We start from the raw sequence: 22,293 nt of genomic DNA, 5'->3' as shown, positions 1-22,293 counted from the left end.
ACAAATTCAGAATATATATATTGCACTAATTATTTACCTCTTTTAATCTCTCTTTCTCACAGTTACATAAGAAAGTTCCAAAGAGACAACTATAAAGGTGATCCAGAATGGTGATCAAGAATAACTCATTGAATTCAAAGGCTGCAGGAAACTGAAATGAAAAAAAAAAAATTCGTAAAATTACTTTACACTTTAATTAGTACGGAAAGGAACTAAAACATAAGAAAAACCCAAAAGATTCAGATAAAATTTTTTTTTCTTACTTAATGACTATTTTCAGGAAAACTCAGCAATTTTAGAAACTCCCATTGCCATAATATATTTCACCTACATACTTCTTTATAGACACTCCTCAGAGACACACCTCACATGCATTATGCAAGTACAGTAGAACACAGAAACATTAGCTGAGGTGGAACTGGTGACACAAAGCAACCCACTTTAAGGAGCTCTAACAGTATTCTGTTCTAACCCACCTCAAACTGTCTTCAACATACGCTTTATTTCTCTTGTCACAGGACAAGAAATCATTTTGGAAAGAAAAAGGAAAGAAGGTAGTGACATTTAAGAGTTTTATTTCCTATTCTAACATGCAATGAATTGGATAACAAAGACTACTGCATGTGCAATGTGCTCAACATAACTTTAAAATGTTTCTTTCACTTTCTACCCAATTAAGCTACTTTTCTCCATTTCACTCCTTGAGTTTACCATCAGCTATATACAATAAGCCTTTACTCCCTCTTCTTTAATATTGCCAAATAAATCCTGTACATCTGCAATGAAAGAACTGTTATGCCACAGAGCACCATTATGTATTTCATTGACAAGCAGAGGTTACCTGATACATTCCAGGAAAAAAAAAAAAGAGTTAGAAACTTGAAAACACTGAAAATGTTTAAGACACGTCTTAATATGTAGTGCTCTAAAAATCATAAAGGATGAAATTAATGCAAACTGTATGGGCTGCTACCTATTCAGAGAGAAAAGGTCCTTCTTCAATCAAGTACTATGATAGGACTGCATATGGCAACTGCTTGATGTGCCAAAATAACTCTGCATTCAGTCTGACAAGGATTTCAAACACAGATATTGGATGATAAACATTCAGGAGAAAAAAAATAAGAAGACTAAAGGAAAATTTAGGAAGCAGCATTTCTCTCATTACCATGAAAGAGAATGTTATAAGACTAATTTTCAGGATAATTGAAAGAAAATTTGTTCATTCCCACTAGAAAAGAGTCTAAAATGCAAAGTTACAGATTCATAAGGAAGAATTTCCTGCTATATGAAGAAATTTCAAGTCAGCTTTCAGATCTAAAGAAAGCAACAGACTGGCTTCTGTTATGAGAACACCTTGCAACAAGTCATTCAAGTTACTTCAAATAAAAAAAAAAATTAAAAAGACAAAAAGCATAGCTAGGAGGAATAACACAGCAACTGGGACTGCAGATGAACGAACTGATCTAGGAACTCCTCTTCAGTGTCATCTGTGATTTACAAAGGGCAAATGTTAATTCACATTGAAAGTAAAGAGCTGAACAAGACACAATGGGTGTGCTTGTGTTAAACCCAGAAAGATCTAAGTTTTAAAAAATTTTATAAAATAAGATGGACTGAAGTCAGACATGGCAAAAACATTATCTTACCAACACTTCTCCAAGTTAAGACATACTAACTTTCGGCTGAAAATTTCGAGTAAGGAAATTATCAGTATCATGGCTCACAAAATGAACAGAAGCAGAAGCCTTCCTTCTGCCTCTGCCACGGATTACACTGCTCACCAGCATGGTGGGCTCACACTGTGGCTTCCCTGTCACATCTCTGCTTTCTTTTCAGTCACTTAGCTGTCTGTTTTCATAAAATACACAGCAACTTTAGATTATCAAATTCTCCTTTTCAGTCATGTTCAAAAGTTATCACTTCTAGCACACACTTCTCTCTAGGAAATCACGCCAAGACTCAGTTACAGTACAATGATGTTAACAGTACAGCTATGATTTTAAAAAGTATAACCAAGCAGCTGTGCCAAACCAAGCCAGGAGAAAACTCAGTGGATCTCAAACCTCAGCCTCCCGCTTCCAGCCCAAAGCAGCAATCGGATACAGACAGCAGAAATAATTTGCAAAGGATCAAAATGATATTTGGAAATAACTTTGAAGACAAAGCTTCTCCTAAAGGGACTCTGTTTAACCGAAAGCTCTTAATGAGCCTTGTCACATCAGGGCTCTGTGTAGTGATGGGTCCATACTAATCAGATAGATGCCGACACGGCCGCTATTCCAATCCAGTGAAGCATATTCAGCATTCCATACATCAGTGCTTGCACTCCAACTAATTTATTAATAAGTGATAGCACTTTATTGAAACCCTGTCTTTGGATACAAGAGTTGTACTGTTGGAGCTGATGTATCAAGACTGTACAGCTTCTATTACCACTGCTGAAAAACCACTGACCTAAAAATGCTTTCCTCTGTAGTTCCAAGCCCATTAGCGTCTGTTTGAAGATTCAGGTGGAAAAATTCCCCAAATGAAAATTTACTTCTTGTCAAATCCACTAATTGTGAGAGAACACATGGGTCATTAAAATCGACTTGATGCTGCTGGAGTTGTTGGGGTTTTTTGTAAAGGAGGTATTTAAGAAGAATTTTCTAATGATGCCAAGTGGCATCTTATTCAGAGGCATGCAAAACAAACTTGCTTTCTAATCAATGAACTCAAGCTGTACTACAGTAACATTCAAAGTTGAAGCACTTTGCAGGACAGTTTTTAAGACTGTGGAATTGGACAGAATCGGGTTAACTGAACACCAGGCATCATAACAGAGAGTGCTACTGAAACGTGTGAAAAATGCATTTCTGGCAACAGCTGACACCTGGTAACACACAGGATGCAACTGTCCACCCACTTCAAACACACCTTCCTCCCGTGTGGGTACTGCACACCAAAGGTAGAAAGCTGCCACCTGAGCTGCAATGCTCCAGGCAAATTTTACAGTTTAATTCCTAACAGGGCATCACTATTTCATCAGATCACACGTGGCCTTTCCAGTTTGATATTTGCTAGAATCTACTATCAGAGGAGGGAAATCGCTTCACCATGTGTTTTTTACTAAACTCTCTCAAGTTCTCTATTATTATATCTGTGTCATGAAGACCATAAAAGCAAGGGAAAATATAAGGCTGTGAAGGGTTAAGTTTCATTGTCTGAAGCTATCTGGAAATCTGTATCTTAGTGGGAAGTCAGAGATTCTCTCACTGTATTAAGCTGACTATTTTGAGGATGTAATTCTCAGAACCCAAAAAAGAAAATGTGCTTTCTTTGAGTCCATGCCCAAACCCAAGCCTTTACACCCTCCCGCAGTCATTAACACTTATTTGAGCTTTGGAACATTTCACATATGTTTACCATGAATTCTAAAGCACTGTTTTACAAGCAAGCGGTCTACACAAGGATAAAACAGAATCCTGGTTTTCATAGGTCCATGCCAAGGTAGCCACGATCTTTACACCTATTCTCTAGCTGCTGAAGTCAACACAAAAATAAAAATAAATAGGCAAGAACTCTCTAGGAATGACGTTTTCAATTTTTTTTTTTTTTTTCCCCCAGCTGTTAACATTAATGATTTTTCAATGCCATTGCTGTTCATGAATTTCAGAAGAGTTCCTGGATCCAGGTTTTGAACAGACGTGGTACTGGCAAAATGTTTCACAGAACCTCCCTCCAGCCCTCTGTCCCTGGTTGCTTTTTTTTTTTCCCCCAGCCCAAACTCGAGGGAACTAAACTGTTTATAGCAAGAAACAGTGGCAAGGGACTCTGCCCTTGTTCAAGGGAGTCTGGCCGAGAGTCCAGTATTACAGCAGGGAACTTTCATAAAGCACTGAAGGTGAATGTTTTGAATACAAGTTTTGGAAACTATGACGGAAGTTTTTAGGATTCATGTTCAGAACAAGAAGACTGAGGTGAAAGATCTGGGAGTGCTAGCAACACATAGAAGCAGAATGTTGCCCTCTTCTCTTCAAAACAAATCACACACTATACAGATTTCAGTATAATAGCTTTTACCATAAGAGCACAGATCTATATTAGTCTCCAAAGAGGGCAAAAATACCCTAAACAACAAAAAAACAAAAGGATGGATAACCTGTTTCAGTAACCCCATCAAGGAACAGCAATATAAAAGCTCAAGAAACCTCTTTCGTTTATGCTCATGAGGGTACAAACAAGGAAAATCACGGCTAAAGCCAGTCTATAATTTAACCTATTCAGAAAAAAACTTCAGGAATTTTAACATTTAGATATATTAAATGTCACTATTTCAAAGATTTCCCCTGATCCAGAGGTAGAAGCAGTGTTGGGAGTAAGAAAACTTATCAAAGAAGAGGCTTCTGTGTCAGAAGTGCAGCCCTGTACACATAACGATGCCATCATTAACTTAATTTCACATTTGAGACAGACACAGAAGGACCCTCTCCTCCCCCCAGTTCTCAACCAGCCTGGATTTTTGCTGTTTCTTAAGAACAATATAAATCCATACAAGAATTTACTCTGCCAGCAGATATGCAATGCAAATAATTTATCTCATCAATAACTCCATTTATGTAATCAGAGAATTCTTTGAAAGCCTATTTTAAACAAAAGGGATTCACAGTATTTTGGTTTCAAGTCAATACTTCTACTCTAGCTCCTTACACCTCACTCTGAGCAAAGTTTCTCTTATCTGTGCACAGTGCAGCACAGCACGACCAACTTCACAAAACACACTACTGTTCTGGCAAAGGTATTTGTTCTCCTGTGTTAATTATGTTTCCAAGATAAGGACTGTGACCTCACAGAAATATGCTCTTAAGCATCTTACCTGCTTTGTCATTTGCCAAACACAGTCGATGAACTGAAGGAAGATGGGAGATCTGTCTGCATCAGCGTGATCATCATCTCCATGTCCTACTCGCTGAAAGTCAAACCAAACTTTTCATTTCAGTCTAGTGTTTTTACAATGCCATCCAAACACTTCAAAGCTGAGTAAGTTTTAAACACGTTCCAATGGTGATCAAGACAAGCAAATCCATTATGCTGACCTCTATCTTCCAATGACTCAAAAATCATCTCAATATTCACTTACGGACACGCCTTTGCTGTTGAGCAGAGCTGGAAAGACACTTGGTCAACAAAGGTGTGCTAGTTGTATCCCCACCTTTCATTGCACAGCCATTTATTTCTACCAGTAGGTATTTACTAAAACTGTACTGAAACAATGACTACTCCATATCCACCTGCCATACTTACACATCGTTTCTCTTAAATCATCTTAGAGTCAAATTACTCTGACATTTTGTTGGCTCTGTGTCCTAATTCCCCACTAGCCCATGTGTTAAACACTTCAACCTTAAATCGGAGAAATGGTTCCAGCAATTTTACCTTCCAGACACCTCAATTGTTCTCCTTGTTTCTCCATTCCTAAGTTTGTTCATGAAGATGAAGCAATGTGTTACAACCCCTCTTCCTCATAGAAAAGCCATGTAATTTTTTTAAACCCTTATGTTCAAGCCACTTAATTCTAATTTACTTTATATTATACCAGAGACACAGATTTCCCGTTAAAAATGAGAATATCACAATTCCCTGATACACCCTCATCATTGAGAGAAGGACACCAGAGATAATGACTAAAATGCAGCAGATACTGTGAGAAAAGATGCTATTCAAAACAAAAACCTTGAAGGTGACAAACCGCACACTAAATCTTTCAACTTACCATTGCAAATCGGTGTCCAAAACTTATCCATTCTTTCTCTATAAGAACTTCAAACCCCTTGATAGTTCTGTAATAGCTGTCCAGCATAAGCATAGCTAGTGCAGTGAGCTGTGCAGTTCGATCCCAGCCATCACTGCAGTGTACCACCACAGATGTTTTACCAGATTCAATTTTATCTGCAATTCTTACTGCTCCAGCAAGAAGCATCTTAAATAAACAAAAATAAACAAACAAGCATATTAAATACTATACAGACCTCTATCAAACCCCAAAGAGTTATAATTTTATACTTCTAAGTTTAATATATTTTAAAGCTTCAGATTAATAATAATTTGGACAGCACTGCTTTAAATTGGAGATTTCTAAATGGTGGAACGCATACTTCTAGAGGTGCAAAACCTCTGTGCACTGCTGCCCAGGAACGAGTTCTTACCAGCTCTCCATTATTATTAGCACATAGCAAGATAACCTGGGAATCCCTTCCCTAAATTAAATCTGAAACTCTGTATCATTAAGAAAAGACACGGATCCTGTAACCTATTCCACAGGCTGAACTTACAGCATCTTCGTTTTCACAAGTCAATCACTCTTTCTCCCTCAGCTTTCAGTCCTTAGCTACTAAGTTTAGAGAAAGGGACAAACTATCCAGCTAATCTAAATCAAAACAGAACCCAAACAAACCCGGAAACTCCAGTCTTGGAGCCTGTGCTCATTTGTTGGTGCATGAAGTATACATTGTATACAAGTATTCAACCCATGAGCAGTCTGTTTATTAATAGAGTGGATTCCACAGCATGCTGGAGAGCAAAGGACAGAAATGACACAGGACTGATATCACCTGTGTGAATTTGTTGGTCTTCTCCCCACACAAAAAAAAAACCCCTCTCCTGTTCTCTTATGCCACTCTATAGTTTTTTAAAAACTTGAAGAATCTCTCTCCTATGAAGATCTGTTTCTGTAACAGGACCTATCATGGCACTCAAAAACGTGAAAAAAGAAAAGCACTAGAATAGGACCACAAAAGAAATTCCTAGTCTGCATTCCAACATCAGAAAATGGAATCTTGCAAAATCCTTGCATTCTTCCCTTCCCTGGCATGTAAAAACATCTTCTGGAAAGTAAGAAAGCCAGCATCAGCTGGAAAAGCTGCATACAAGACCAGTCTTCAAAGCTATTTTGAGAACCATGCTTTAGAGACAGTTTTCACTGATTGTTTCTTTCATTGCTGGTATCTTTTATGGCAAAACTGAAGGATGTTGGGACGGAAATACCAGGAAACAACACAAAAGCTTCTACAGGAGAACAGAGCTAGTGGTCTGAACTAGTTAATTGCCAATTATTTCAGTTACAAAACTCTACTGCACTAAAAAAAGTGCAAATATCAAAACAGTTTGGTAAAAGCAGAAAATAAATCTGTCTAACACACAAGTTTGCAATAGCTTGCTCTAAATTGTCCTAAAGAGAACACAGATGCCTCTGAAGGAGTACAGCTGAAAATGTTTCAAAACTGAGCAACCATCACAGTATTTCAGCTAGGGCTCCTAACGATTAACTTGGATTGGTTTGGAAAATGAGAATTGGTTTAAAAATAATTAATAGCACAAGTTCTTCCCTGAAAGACAGAAAATACCCTGGAGGTAGTGAGGAAACATGCTGGGTGTGTAAAAAGCACCAAGAGACTCTACTTGTTGTTACTACTGTCTTCCCACAAGCTGAATGTTTCTGGTGCCTCTCCAGACACTCCTGGACCACTTTCAAAGTGCTGTGGATGCCCAGTGCTAGGAAGGTGAATTTCTAGGACTGAGTTGCATTAGACTGGGACACAACCACACTGGTCTGAGCCCAGAAAACAGAAGATGTGTTAAAATAAAGCTGTGGATTTGTTAATTGCCACTACAAGCCAAATCAAATAAGCAAGGAAAGGCAAGTGATTCCTGGATAAAAGCACAGGGAGACACTATCAACACTGTTAACACACTGCTGGCAGCTTTAAAGCAAGCAGGCTGTGGTTTGTGATGGCAATACTGTAACATCAGCATCCCTTTGGGGACAGATTCATAGAGGATGTTACGGGTGTGTCTGCTCTTTACAATACTTTACATTTAATTTCAAATCACTATGCTATTGTCACCTGTGCAACAGTGGTATCAAGGCCCACCTCTGATGCCATCTAAACACAGGAACCCCACTAAAGTCAACGTCAATGAAAGGTGACCACTGGCCAAAACAACTCCACTTCTAAAAACAGACTATTGTACTTCAGGACAGACTGATAAGAAAAGGTTTCTAGACACTAAGATTCCCAAAGCTGTTTGAAATAGTCCAGCTTCAAGAGAACAAGAAAATTAAACCATTCCCAAAAGATCACTGCATTTGTTTAATTCTTAATTTAAGCATTTGCTCCCTCTACTGGTTCTCCTACTGCAGTTACCAACCAGTAGTTAACACAAAGTCAAACTCATGAACAATCCCAAGCATGTTTCGCATGAGTGGCATTTGAGCCAGCTGCTAATAAATTCTACTCCATTCATATTCATTATAAGCAGAGGAGTGAACTTGATAATAAAACAATCTATTTTTAAAGCATTTCAGAGGTTAGTGAAACAGGCTGTAAAACTGAGTGTTTTAGTGATTTATTTTAGTATCATGTTAAATAATGGAGCAGATTATAACCCAGTAGAGCACTGGCTGTAAACAGCCCATGAAAATGTAGGTGCCCGACACATGAACACTAACACTGCATTGAAGGAGGGAAGGATGAGAAGGACTCTAGAAACTACAGTCGAGTGCTTTTGGCAGTGGTTCACACAATCTGAAGTTCCCAGGGCATTCTTCCAAATAGCAGGGATAACCCTGGACTGCTCACAAACATTCCCTCTCAAGAAAATAAAACACTGTCCAGCACTAAATACAATGCTGTGCTATCAGGAATTAACTCATTACCTACCAATGCATTAAACTGGAAATACAAAGTTATTATGGAAAGCTTAAAATGCCATGTTTTATGTGACCATTTAAAAATTAAGCTTTTTTTATAAGATTACCCTGATCAAAGCAGCATGCTTAAACACGGACATTATTTAGAAATGCAAGTTAAAAACATGGTTTAAAAGAACAATTGGTTTTTCACATCAGAAGTATTTTACCCTTATATATTCCAGCCAATGTGTGGAGTCCACATTCGACAGCCACCGAGTTTCATCAATAGTAGGATAAACTATTTCCTTCAGCTTACGCAGGGATTCTCTCATTACGTGTATATTATGAATTTCCAGAAAGACCAGCTCTGCATTTGGGTAGGCACTTTCACTTTCGTAGCCTCCGCCTTTTGCCTGTCATTCAAAAGTAAAAATAGAAAAGAACATGTACAGGACTTCAGTGTAAAGTTGAGAGTTATTGTGGTGAGGTTTCAGAATTTTGTGAGAGAAATGATTATTTAAGCACTATTAAAAATGGGTATTTGGCTTCTGTTTTTCTAAGAAGCACTATGGTATTTTTTTAGGTGAGAGGGATTCTTACTCTAATAGGCAACATTTGATAATACACCTGTATACCTTCCCCTTTTTACTGCTAAAAACTTTGGTCTTTTGTGGGCTTTACTGCATCATTTCTCAGCTGTGTCTTCATGCTGCCTTCAATTCCTGCAGACCTTTCCAATGCTACAAGCAACTTACCTTCCTTCCCATGGTCTCTTTAGAGACCCCTTTTTCTCTCTTTTCAACACCAGGTTCTCCTCATTCCCATCTCTTACTCAACCTTCAGCCTTGTAATAAAAACGGAACTACCAGTATTAGTCATAACAGCAACCTACCTTGTTTGTATCTGCAACACTATTCTGCCTGGCATCAAAGATGATAAGTTTATGTGACTGAGCATTGGCATCCATTATTGTCTGCAGGTATTTTTCATCTTCTTTGCAGCGCTTATCGCTGGGGCCCACCGAGGGCTGGCTGCACCGCGTTATCGTGGCCTGGCTCTCAGGGTGAATCCAGGATAACACCTGGAAGCAAAGAAAAGTGTTTTAGTTCACTATACTGCCATAAAAGCAGGAGCCCAGAGGGCAATTAGGCACCAGACTGCCTACATGGAATTATTTCCTGGCTAACCAGCAAATGCAAGTTTAAGGGCAAGCTGATGCCAAACATATTGACAGCACACTGGCACTGCTCATCCCAACTCCGAGCTCGAGATACAATGGGATTCTAAACATCTCAGCTTCTATTTCTAATAAAAACTAAGCCTGCTATGGCATCTTACCAATTAGAAGAAAAAAGAAGAGCAATGGAGGAAGAACTGTTTCCATGTTCTATAGACCTGACTAAGTAGATCTATAGCATGAGAACAGTTACCATCTAAATATATTTAAAGAGGTTCTTTATATTTAATAAAGGTTCTCATGCTACTGCAAAACTTGTCTGTTCTCAAGAAAACTCCTATGGCTTTAACACGTTCCACAGCAAATCAGAACACAAGCAAATATGTGAATTAGCATCAGATACCACTGTGGCTTAGAAGTGTTGGCTCCAAACAAAAACATATTACATGGTGAAATAACCAACCAATTAGACCCACATTTGAGTTACTCTCTTCAGCACTAAACCCATCAAGCCTAATTCTTCTTTATTAGCCCAACCCACCATTCAGGAAGTAAGGTGGCCCACTGTTATTTAAAAAAATAGCCTAAAAGACCCCAGATAATTTCTTATAAGCTACAAATTTGTAGAGTTCTTGTAACTCCTCGTAAAAGATGCACTTACTGGCACCCTGCCTTTTGCTCTAAATGCTGCCACTTTTGACAGGTCATCATCCTTTACACTGGTTGGCACAACAAGAATAGCAGGATATGTATCACAAAGCTCATAGGTGCTGTTAATTTTGGATATTTTCCAACTTTCATTAGGCAAGCCCTGTAGAGAAAAAAAAAATTGGATTTTTCAGGTTAGAACCTCACATAATCAAGTTTGGGGTGATGAAAATGTATATATGCTATGTAAAAGGAGCAAGCACACATTTTTCTTCTAAATAATCTATAAACTAAGTCTTCATATTGAACCATAAACCAAAGCACTGAAAGTCTTCCCTATTTATTATCTTTAATACTGATATCCAAAATAAAAAAACAGCTTTGGAAACATGTAGATTTAAGAATGCATGTTAAGACAGACCAGTTTGCTCAAGTATTCAGCACTTGTTATCTCCATCAACTTCAGCAGGTGCTCCACACTCTCCACATCAGGCCACTTGCATTTTATTATCTAAACATGAGATCTAAACAGTCTCTGTAAGAGGCTAGGGCTGAAAATTTTGAGTTTTCTTGAAAATTTTTTTCTTATATAAATGCCTCTTGGGGAGATGGAGAAAAAAAAATAATACACCAATTATTTATATAGCTTACCTGCCTCTTATATTCTGCCATTGGATCATATACTTTCCAGCCATTAACAGCAAACTTTTCTTTATAGCTGAACGCAAAAAGAGGCTAAAGAGAACAAAGCAAAGACATAAATTACTGCCTGATGGGCTGTATGCACAATAAGTGAATGATCTAGTACTTAAAATGCAACACCTGTAAAACTCTTTAACAGCAGATTGAAAATCTTCAGTCAAGACTGCCAGAAAGAGAATAAAAACAAGCTTCCTCCTTCAAATACACGCTATATAATTAAGAAAATTGTTAGGAAACAGAGAGAGTTGAAGTTACTTGACTGTGATCATATAATCATATGATATGATATATCATATCATATAATCAATGGCAAAGCCAGGATGAAGAAATTGTTCTCCTGACTCCCAGCCAGATCCTTACCCATACGAGGAAATGAAATCACATCCTGCAGCTAACTAATAAGACTGACTGTACCTAGTTGTTGTTTCAAACAGAACTTCTAGACTGAATTACCTACTGCAGAAAACAAGGGTCGATACACACATATTTTTAGTTAGTAACAACAGGCAAATATAGATCTCACAGGTTATGTACAACTTGACTCACTCTAACCACCTGACAGCAGGATGCAGCGTAACATCTTACAAAGGAATGCAAAAAGGAAACAGGGTCAGAGCAGCTTGCTGTCATTTTATTAATCAGCTTTTCAGTGTTTGTTATACAGCCCTTGTATTTCCCCCACCTACACTTTCCAAAAAAAGGAGAGCCAGGGACAGCCTTTTCTACATCTTAAGACTTACCAGCCCATTAGAAACAGGAAATGCACGTGTTACAAGGTTTTCAAAAATCTCCAATCTGTTCTGCTCTTCTTGTTTATAGGCCAGCCGGAGATTTCTCATGTCCTGTCAAAAATAAGTTACACTACTTTATGCTATGATAAATTAAAAAAAAAAAAAAAGCAGTTATATGAAATTTGATTGGAAGAAGGCATATATGCAGCACTACGTCACTGGCATCATCTAACCTACATTAGAACAGAGTTCTGTAGGTGCTCGTATCAGATGACTAGGGCTGTCAGTAGAATTGCCAGATACAAAAATAGCCACTTTTCCTTTGAATTCACTCTTGAGACAAAAGGCAGAAGTGTTTAAGTCTGCAAGTATCGTAAGAGGAATTGAAATATCTAACTGAAGCAGGGTTCAAATACAGGGAACTGATCAGAGAGAAAAACAGCAGATGTGCACAAAAATTCCTCTTACAGAAAAATGAAATGAAAATACTTCAGTACGAATGAATCTCCACCATGAATCATACCTTGCAAACTATTTCTATACCACACGAGTTGTCTCCATGGCTCTGTACTCCAATTTTTTCAACTCTACTTATGACACCAAGGGGAACATCAACAACAAAAGGTGGATCCTGAAATATTTGAATATAAAACAAATTAATTTTGTTAAATTTGGAAGAACACGCATTAGTGTTATTCATGTATGTTTCATTTGGGCCAACTCTAATTCCTGTTTACCAGACTGCTGTGGAACATTACACTTCACTTAGACCAAAGTGGTCACTCTCTGATATCTACTTCAGCAACGTTCCTACCTGAAATAAAATGCAGATAGATATTGAAGTCTTACCCTTTCAACACTTTTGATATACATTCTGAAGTCCGTCACTGTTAGTGTACCACTGACTGCTCCCATAAATGGACAGATATACATAACATCTTTCGCTGGAAAACAGACCAATTAAAGCTTTGTTTTACTATTATAGACATTTGTTCCATAAAAATCTATTTCTAATTAAAAATAGCAAGACTTTTATGCTTGATCTCTATAAGAAAGCCCACTCTTCAGGTGCTGTCAGGACTGAAAGAACTGTCTTACCTCAACAATGGAAATAAATTGCTCAGCCCCACTGCTGCTCAGCAGCTACGCAGCAACCAGGACTGGGCTCAGCTACCACGGGCTGCGGAAGGGCAGGCAGGTAACAAAGCACCTGCTGGAATTCTGAGCTGCAGGCAGCTCTGGTCCCTGCCCCGATGTGTGAAGCACCTCACAGAAAGCATCTAAATGGGCAAGTACTGATGTATAAGCAACTGACCTCCAAATCATTCAGTTATATGCCCATATCTTCATTTTCACTTGTATTTTAAAGAGCTAGTATGCTTTTCTAGTCAAATACTGTACTTAAGAACACAGAGCTTGCTGTCACAGGTCAAAGTGAAATAAGAACTGAAAACTAAGTATTCCATAACTTCATCTTCTTTGCTACCACAATTTTGAAGCTTCTGAATCTATGAATCCTGGGCATCCCCAAGCAGAATTACAACCCACAACCCATATACCTGCATGAAACAAACTAACTTTTGAAAAAAAATAATTTATCTATATGGAGTACTCTGGAACTGACTTTTCCTTCCTACATTTGGATTTAAAAGACAGAGAAAAGAGATCTACATGAAACCATCTAAGCTAAAGTACTATTAAATTAAAATAACAGAAGTCAAAAGGAAATAATAATTGCTCTTTAAATCAATAAACTAGTGATTTAATAGTATTCAGTGCAGTACTCAATAGTATATGCTTACCAATCACTTTGATTGATTCTCCAGGAAAAAGTGGAGCCTCTTCCATCTGTGCTAGTTTATTTCCATCCCGCAGTGCCTGGCAGAGATCCAAAACCATGAGTAAATATCACTTTCCCTCTGCACTATGTCCATACATTTTGATGCAAAGTGCTTTTACTACCAGATTACTGAACACAGGAAGTGTATCTTTTTTTACAAGACACAACTGTATTAAACAGTGCCATAGTAAAAAAAAAAAATGCACACAAACCTTGGTATTATAAATGCTATGCAGACGTACATGTTAGTAACATATACTACTAAAGCATTTATGCAACAGTTAGTTTCACAGGCTAGCTACATAGAGCATACAAAAGTAGGAACAGTAACATCAGCCAAAATTTGTAATTAATAATTTGTTAGCGATTTGATAAATACAGGTATTATTTGGGATACTTTACCTACTTTGGAACATTTTAAGGCTCATGATAATTTTTTCTCTATTCTTAATGTTGTTTATTTAATATTTGAGTATTTTAATCTGAGAATTATCTGGCAGAAGCTTTTTTTATTTAATATTTTAACTTTGTCTTATAGCAAGAAGTCAGAAGCACCCCATGATGCTCCGTTTCAATCAATACTCTACTGAAAGTGTCACAGGTTACAGAAGAGGTCCATTATAGGAATTTTGGATCCAGAAGATCAGATTAAAAATTAAGTAATAATGAAATATAGAAGAACAATTAGCAATTTTAAAATAAGGGCTAGTTCCATAAATTTTCATTTAGGTAATTGGCTTCATTCCTGAATCATACAAGATTGATCCTCTGGGTCCTTCATTGGTGGCTGAGATTTACAATGTACTAAGACTTCAATTAAAGAATAAAAGGGTTTGAGGGACTTTTAAGAACTATGTGAGAAAGTGATCTCTCTCAGGTCAACTAAGGTTTCCATTTTTTACACCCTGAAGTAAGAATGCATGGGCTATGTCAGAGTAAACAAATACCTCTTCCCTTGTATTACAGCTCTGATCCACATAAAAATAATGCGTAGTATCTGTCTGTCTCCAAACAAACTGCCCAAGCCCTCACTGACAAATAATTTCTAAAGATATTTAAATTGATCTCTGGCTTTATATTTTCTTGGAAACTAACAATTTTATATTCAGCACCCAACCACAAAAGGTAATGTGTAGAGAATTAGCCAACACTTACAAACGTAGAGGGGTGGATGTGCTGTGTCAGACAGGGGATTACTATTACAATTTAGACTACACATTACAGAAAAACCTTCCCTAGCACATAACCAGTTAACACACTATAAAGCTTTCTATGGATTCGCTTGCATCAGAACTCTAAGACTTGTATGTACTGTACAAGTACTAATATATAGTACCTTGCTACACAGTTAATGAATGAAAGATGAGTAAAACTTGCCACCTGATCAGGTTCTGCTTCAGAATGATAGCCATTGTGTCCATCCTGAATCTCCTGCATTGCATGAGGCAGCAGCAGAGCAAGAGAGAAGTAACAGGAAAAAACATGCAGACAACAGGTGAAAGGACAGAATCTTTGCTTTTCTGTTTCCCTTTTTTATTTTTGTTTCCTTAAAAAGACAGCATATACTTCAACTCCAGTTCTGCTATTCAAAATCTTCCACTCCTGGCATGAACAACTTTCCACAGAAAGGGATCCAAGCTATTAGCACTATCCTTTTAATGTTATTTGGCACAACTCAAAAGAAAAAGTTACTCTCCTTCTCACAAAAGCATCAGTGCTGGTAGATAAGAACATAAAAGCATGTACTATCTTTTTAAGACAACCAACCATATAGTGCAGAAAATTAATGTGAAGTATGCCACATGCTTATCACGAGAAGAAACTTGAGTACAGCTTGCAATGGTAGCATTAGGGGAGGACTCATGCAGTCTCATGAGTTAAAAACTGGTCAACATCAAACAGAAGTATCCAGACAACTTTAAAAATGCTTCTGTGTAAAATGTTTTAATTGAACTTTCAGTTTTTACATGGTTTCACATATTTTTCCAGCAACTCCTGTGTTCTTGATGGAAAACTAGCCAGTAACTTTACAGAACCTAAGATCGCTCCTCACAGCAAAGACTGCAAACCATTCACATTTTTATGTTAATTTATTTTTGCATCATACTGGCACAAAATCTTGAATATTAATTAAATCTCTTTAAGAAACCTAAGGTCCCTAGCCACCCCAGAAAGAAGGACAAGTGTCACAGGGTCATATGAACTAATTTTTTTAATATATTCAGTCAAAACTGTTCTTCTGGCGTCCTCCTTCAGGACCTGGAGAGGAGCTGAGATCGTGACAGTCAATTGTTCTCAGCAAACATGCAAAGAGCTTCTCACTTGATAGACTGTAAAACCAGCCTCAGTCTAAATTTACAAATGTTTGCTGAAGTGGATTTTTCTTCTTACGGTATTTGTGCAGAACTCTCAAAAAAGAAAAATGTAGGAGGACTTCAGATATCTTCAGAAAATTTGAAGTCTACAGATGTTTAAAAAGTTATAATTAATTAAAAAAAAATTCCAATTTATAAAGGACTCCTAACATTTATGTATTGGTGGAATTCTGTTAAACAGAAATTACTTTGATTTCAGACTCTAAAAATGTTGTCTCTGAAATTAAAGCAAAGTAGATATTGTGATCTCTGAAAGAAAACCAGGATAACCAGCAAATACACTAAAAAAAATTTAAACAAATGAAAGAGACAGAAGCACAGCAGATCATTTAAGGATCAAAGACTTTACAAAGAACTATGAAAAACTAACTGAAAACAATCAATTTTTGTTACTCGACCCAGACCAGTTATTTCAAGAGCTATCTATTAAAAAAAAAAGAAAAAGAAACAAAGAAAAAGATCAACTTGTGAATTTGTATGACTGGACTAAACACATCATTTTCAAATATGTGAACAACAGATGAGAAAAAGAAATCATTCAGACTTCATCTCTTGGTTTGAGGCTGAACAAGAGGTCTTTGTTTGAATAAAAGTGTGAGACACATTTCATGAACAATGTCAGAACACTATCCAGATAATTTCTCACTTCATAAATGTTACTAAGGGGGAGAGAGAGACAAGAAAACAAGGCATGCCCTTTTTACATCTCCAGTGAACAATGGGCAAGACCTAGCCTCAAAATGATCATTAAAAAGATGCAGGTCATTGCACTAGTGTCTAACTGCAAACCTAACTTTCAATCCTCCTACAGGGTAGTAACAATTAAGGTAGAGCACGTACAAAGGCAAGCATGAACCACTATCTTATTTGAATTGGACAGACAAAGATTTAACACTTTTACTACTAATATTCTCCAGCATAGATAACATGTTAGAGCAGCTAATACAGTACTCTGTAGTCCAAAGCATGTAAGCCTCAGTTGCAAGCATCCATTTTGTCAAAATTAATGTAATAAAACTGAAGTTAGTATTGCACATTCATAACATAATTTTAAAATATCGCTCTCTTACACATTGACTTTTATTGCTCACAAAAACATTGTAATGTATATAAAGCATTTTGATGGCAAAGAAGCTGTTGCACTGCATAGCAAAAGGGTCTGACTGGATCATAAAGACCATTAATGAGGTAAGAAGAACGGCTGACACACCAAGACCTCACACGGCACAAGAGACAAACAGGTAGGAGGCCATTTCACTGCCAGCCAAAAGTAATCTTACCCGTGTGACAGGCCTCCTGTACACCTGTTAGTTAAAATATAAAATGTTATCCAACAAAACACAGACTTGATTTGTTCAAGATAATTATATCTCACTTCATCAGTTTTTCAGAAGAACTCCCAAAAATTTTGGATTTTGAAAGAACAAGATAAAACGATGCAGATCTAGTAGCTCTCCTTTGCAGCACAATTTTGGTCTAAAAACAACCTAGCACTTCATTTTAGTGATGTAACAAACACCAAGCTCTTCTGAAACTTCGATTCCTAACCATCCTTTCATCCAGTTACAACGTGCTATTGGGAAGAGAGAAGAAAGAGCCTGGGAATCCTTCTAGGTGGAAGACAACAAGCCTGCAGTAACAGCCATGAAGTACAACCACCACATCTTTTAGCTTCAAATGGCAAAACAAGGACACCAACAACTCTTCTCAGCTTCTGAAGGTGTCTATCCTCAGCTATCAACTAAGCAGTTTTCATTCACATGAGCCCCTCACTGAAGAACACTCTCCTGGCAGAGTGCATGTCCCAGTAGAGTTCCAGCTCAGGGTGAGATCCTGCTGCTGTGGGGTTTAGCAAGCAAGGGCTCTCCAGTTCTGAGAATTTTATCTGCAGCCCCTTTGCTTCCATTGGATTCCCCTCTCCCCTGAATTCCTCTGGTAGAGGTACTCTGACATGAGATACACCCTGAGATACAAGAAAGAACATTTTTAACTGTTTCTGCAAACATATTGATTGAAACATTACAAAAAGGGTGAAAGAATGATTAAAGCAGTGAAATGTTGGTAAGTCCAGCAGAAAGAACTGCCTGAGCAGTTCCAGGAGCAAACATCCACATCTGGCTCTACCTGAAATTTCCAAGTTGTTACAGACGGATTGTAGTGGAACTAGATAGTTGTTACTATCTAGTCTCTAAATGCAGCAATTCGAAGTAACAAAGACCCAGAAAATCGGTCAGCATGCATCGAAAGGGAAAGATGCCTTAAGGGAAAGCTGAGCTATAAAGGGGCACTATCATTTTACATGTGAATTCCATAGTGACAATGAATAAAAATAGCCTGTCAGTGGTACTGACTCGCCTAAATGCAAAGGAATCCCTCTCCCAAAGCAGACACCACTTCCCACCATACCAGTCCTGAACAGAACTAAAGATACTCTAGGATAAAAATTCCATTATACTATCCACAAATAAGGGACTTTATATCACAGCAATGCAATAAAGCCAAATGCAATTTATGTACAAAACTTCTGCATGCCACCAATTTTTTTCTTTTCTTTCTAAGAAACAGAGAATGAAATTGAATTTTAACTAGGCCTTGAAAGACTTATTCTTGTTGAATAATATCCAGGATGAGTTTGGTATAAAGAAGGAGGTTATTTAGAATTAAAAAGTGATTTTCATTCCAGATGACTGTGTTCTAACTCAGAGATAAACTGAACACCAAGCTTACACACTTCCATTTTACTAAAATGACATCCTTGATCTACAGGGCACACACAACACGAGGGCTGTAATGCAAGGTTTCCCACAATGTGTTATCAAAGATGTTAGCCTTGACCTGAAGTAAGCATTTGCAATTCAGCTGCAACAGTATGGAAGAGCTACACTTTTTCATGAGTATAAGCTGCTGACAGTGCCAATAGAGTGAAACTCTGTGAGGTGAATTTTTAAGTAGACTACGGTCAAAAACATTGTGTGGATTCATCCTCAGGCTTGGGCTGAATCCGACCTGCTGCCACAGAACCTAAAATATTCTGGGGCTGGACAACAAGCTTTTTAATCACAGACCACATTAGAAAAGAATTTAAAATCTAGTTTTAAAAAAAGGATTAATTCTTCATTTGGCCATTCTGCACAAAGACCATTAAACTGTTTCAAATATAGGAAGAAAAAAGGATCTAGATAGCAGCAGCCTGGGTTTCTGTAACAGACCTGAAGCACAGATTACTTTCGTCAATTTGTAAGAGGAGGAAAACTGCATATGCTCCACTCCTGATCCTTCAGTTATCTGGCTGCATATAGGAAATGGAAAATAAGCTGAAAGAATAGGGGTAAAAAATCACACTGGAAGCTCCTGGGTAAACCGTACTGTGCAATCATTACCTCAGTGACAATTACATTGCTGGGAAGGAAAGAAAAAGGTGATTTGTTTGTTTGTTTGATACTAAATTCTCTGTCTCTGGTGAAAACCCATGAAAAATTACAGTCATTTATGTTCTTTGCACAGTAACAAAGACATATGCATTTATTTTTTGTGAAACCTGGAAAGCTTAATTCTGTACTCCGAATGACACAACCTAGAAACAATTTCAGCCTGGAACTATTAATCTACCTTACCAAAACTTTTTAACGTAGTAATCAAAAGAAAAGACAACTCACTTTTGGCATCTCATTCATAACATTGACTTGTAATTTTCCTTTCACCTCTCACTGAATTTTTATTCTGTAGACTTCAATGGCACTATTCTAACCACACAAGAAACACAAAGCAGATTGAAAAGACTCCTACACATAATGAGATGTTTCTAGTTCTGAATCGTTCAGAGATCACTTAAGTACTCACCACCTGATAATCAAGTTAGAAAGGACTTGCCTGATCATTCACTCTTTTAGCTTGAACCAGTCAATGAATTCCTTAAATCACTTACCCTGTAGTCTCTAGGCACACCTTCTGATGGGACTGCCCCCGAAATCTGACTAGAAATGGTTGCAGCTATCAGCTGTTTACACCATTCCACGTGGGATCCAGTTGGGCTACAAAAACAAAGAGTATTTCAAATTATTTAGCGACAATTTAGAAAGTACATTGAGAACAGTATAGCAACTGAGCACATTCAGAAAACAAGACCATAAATGATCACTAACATCATAAAAATTATCTTGCTTTGTGGCCAGGATGCAACTGTTTCACTGACCAAATTAGGGAAAATATTTTACTAGATCTCAAGACAGATGTAGAGCTGTTAGTAGGTTAAAAGTGAGGTTAGGGTTCTAGGAACTTATAAAACTGTTTTCTTGTCCAGTGCAATTTTTTTTCATCAGTCATACATTTGTTTCTCAAAGCCACCTTTAGAATTAATTTAGGCAAGTAATGGGAAACTCCTTAAACTTTCCTTATAATTTCTTGATTATTTAGCAAATCCTCAAAATTAAATTACTCTGTGCTAGTACTTAATTTAAACTGCATTAGTGTTGTATTCTATGTTCAATGTAGAAAATACATGTTTTCTAAAGCACAACTTCTAGTTAGCTGTATTTTTTTTTCCTATTCATAAAATAGTCTTTGAATAATCTTTCCATGCCACCAAGGAATTCTGCAGTGTAGGACGTTCATAAGAACCCTAAAGAGAAAGCACCTAAATAGCAGAATCACACTAAATCCCAGATGAGGCATTTTGAGAACAGCTGCCTGAACCAGTGCTGCTTACAAATCATGTAATACCAACAGCGAGAAGGAATTAATTTGTGGCCAGTGGCTCTGAGCTGCACTAGATCTCCTTCAAAACTTGCTGGTGTCTGATGAAAACCTGGGAATGCCAGAGGGAACTGTTCCCCAAGCGCTGTGGCAGCCTCAGACGATGCCACAGGTAACTGCCATTTCATAAACACAGACTTCATGCTTCTCCAGAAGTCAAATACAGAAAGAAAATTGTAATTCATTCTCAGAATTCATTCATGTAATTCTGTGAGCACCCTGTAAGACTGAAGTGAGTAATGACATGCACATACCAGGCCAACCAGTGCAGCACAACTGGAACATTACCATTATGAGGGTAGGGTAACAGCATAAGATGGCCAATTACTACTTAACTAGAGGTCCTTTCTTTTCTGACATTAACTCTGCCAGGACAGGCAGCTGTAAGGTGAAGATGCACGCAACCACTTCACACCTGAAATGAAACCTCTTTCAGAACTTTTCTCGTGAATTTTAGTGGCTTTCTCACTTCCTGCCAAATCCTACACAAAATGCTGTTTTGCAACTAAAACTCATCTATGATGCACCTGCGTAAAAATAAAGATAACTTTCAGGTCAGTGGTGAACTCTAGTCCAAATTCACTTAGGAAAACAAACTTTTCACTTCAGTTTTGCAAAAGAGTGCATGAGCTAAACCCTGCACCAGTCCTTTCCTGATCTCATTTATTTCTCCTTCTCTCACATCTCTCAATTTCTAGTGCATCTCTTCAGGACTTGCCTAAGTTTACTTCCAAATGTTAAGAAAAGGATCTATTTTTCTAGGGCTTATCTCCACCAGGAATCACTACATCAACAAAGCAATAGCAGCAGGAGAAGGAATGTGAACGCAGGCCCATCTCCTTCAGTCAGTGTCTCAGGACATATCAGTGTGCCACAGGGTCACACTGATGTGACTTATCACCATCAGATCAGCGGGTCACACACCAGAACACCTCTTTTCATTCTGTCTCATCTGAGGTCCCACACGTTAGCATATCAGGGTACAACCGCACTGGCAAGTAAGTAAAATATATGGCAAATGGACATTTCAACATCACCAGGGCAGAACAAGATCAGGAGAAGAAAGAAAGATAAAAATTATGATAAGAAAACGCATGAGGAATGCAAAGATTTAAGTTTTAGTGGTAGAGAACAGACATTCGATTTCCACCTTCACTAGACGGACGTAGAACTCCACATTTCTCCTAATGGAAAAGAGAAAGAATACAGAGACTGGAATTTGGTGCTGTTTTTTAACTGCAGTCTTTTTTCTTTGTTTTTCATCTAGGGATAACTAGTTTCTACTGCTTGTTTAAGGATTTTTAAATTCAGCTCTAAAGCCTGTCTGTAGCTGGGAGTTCCCAAAGGAAGGAGTTGCTGTGCCGGTGGATGGGGAGTTCTCCCTCAGCGGCCAG

At 37.7% G+C, this 22,293-nt stretch overlaps 1 protein-coding gene across 3 annotated transcripts in view; it reads right to left on the bottom strand.

The window, feature by feature from the left end:
- MTMR1 (myotubularin related protein 1) overlaps window positions 1-20,174 on the bottom strand; it is a 34,586-nt gene extending 14,412 nt beyond the window's left edge. The window contains exons 1-14 of one of the 3 annotated variants that reach the window (XM_008949917.1): window positions 20,073-20,159; window positions 17,428-17,451; window positions 15,153-15,203; window positions 13,735-13,810; window positions 12,782-12,876; window positions 12,456-12,563; window positions 11,942-12,043; window positions 11,151-11,234; window positions 10,513-10,662; window positions 9,567-9,755; window positions 8,902-9,087; window positions 5,756-5,962; window positions 4,859-4,951; window positions 38-151 (exon numbers count right to left, since the gene is read on the bottom strand). In XM_008949917.1, the coding sequence (XP_008948165.1) occupies window positions 38-151; window positions 4,859-4,951; window positions 5,756-5,962; window positions 8,902-9,087; window positions 9,567-9,755; window positions 10,513-10,662; window positions 11,151-11,234; window positions 11,942-12,043; window positions 12,456-12,563; window positions 12,782-12,876; window positions 13,735-13,780 (1,374 nt within the window). In that variant the 5' untranslated portion in view covers window positions 13,781-13,810; window positions 15,153-15,203; window positions 17,428-17,451; window positions 20,073-20,159. Of the gene's footprint in view, window positions 1-37; window positions 152-4,858; window positions 4,952-5,755; window positions 5,963-8,901; window positions 9,088-9,566; window positions 9,756-10,512; window positions 10,663-11,150; window positions 11,235-11,941; window positions 12,044-12,455; window positions 12,564-12,781; window positions 12,877-13,734; window positions 13,811-15,152; window positions 15,204-17,427; window positions 17,452-20,072 lie in introns of all 3 variants that reach the window. The other 2 variants (XM_008949918.1, XM_008949919.1) reach the window with 2 other exon arrangements.
- Window positions 20,175-22,293: the final 2,119 nt, after the last annotated feature.

Source organism: Merops nubicus, unplaced genomic scaffold, assembly GCF_000691845.1.
Source record: "Merops nubicus isolate BGI_N331 unplaced genomic scaffold, ASM69184v1 scaffold14491, whole genome shotgun sequence".
NCBI classification, from domain to species: Eukaryota; Metazoa; Chordata; class Aves; order Coraciiformes; family Meropidae; genus Merops; species Merops nubicus.
This window is presented reverse-complemented; position numbering and strand designations above follow the sequence as displayed.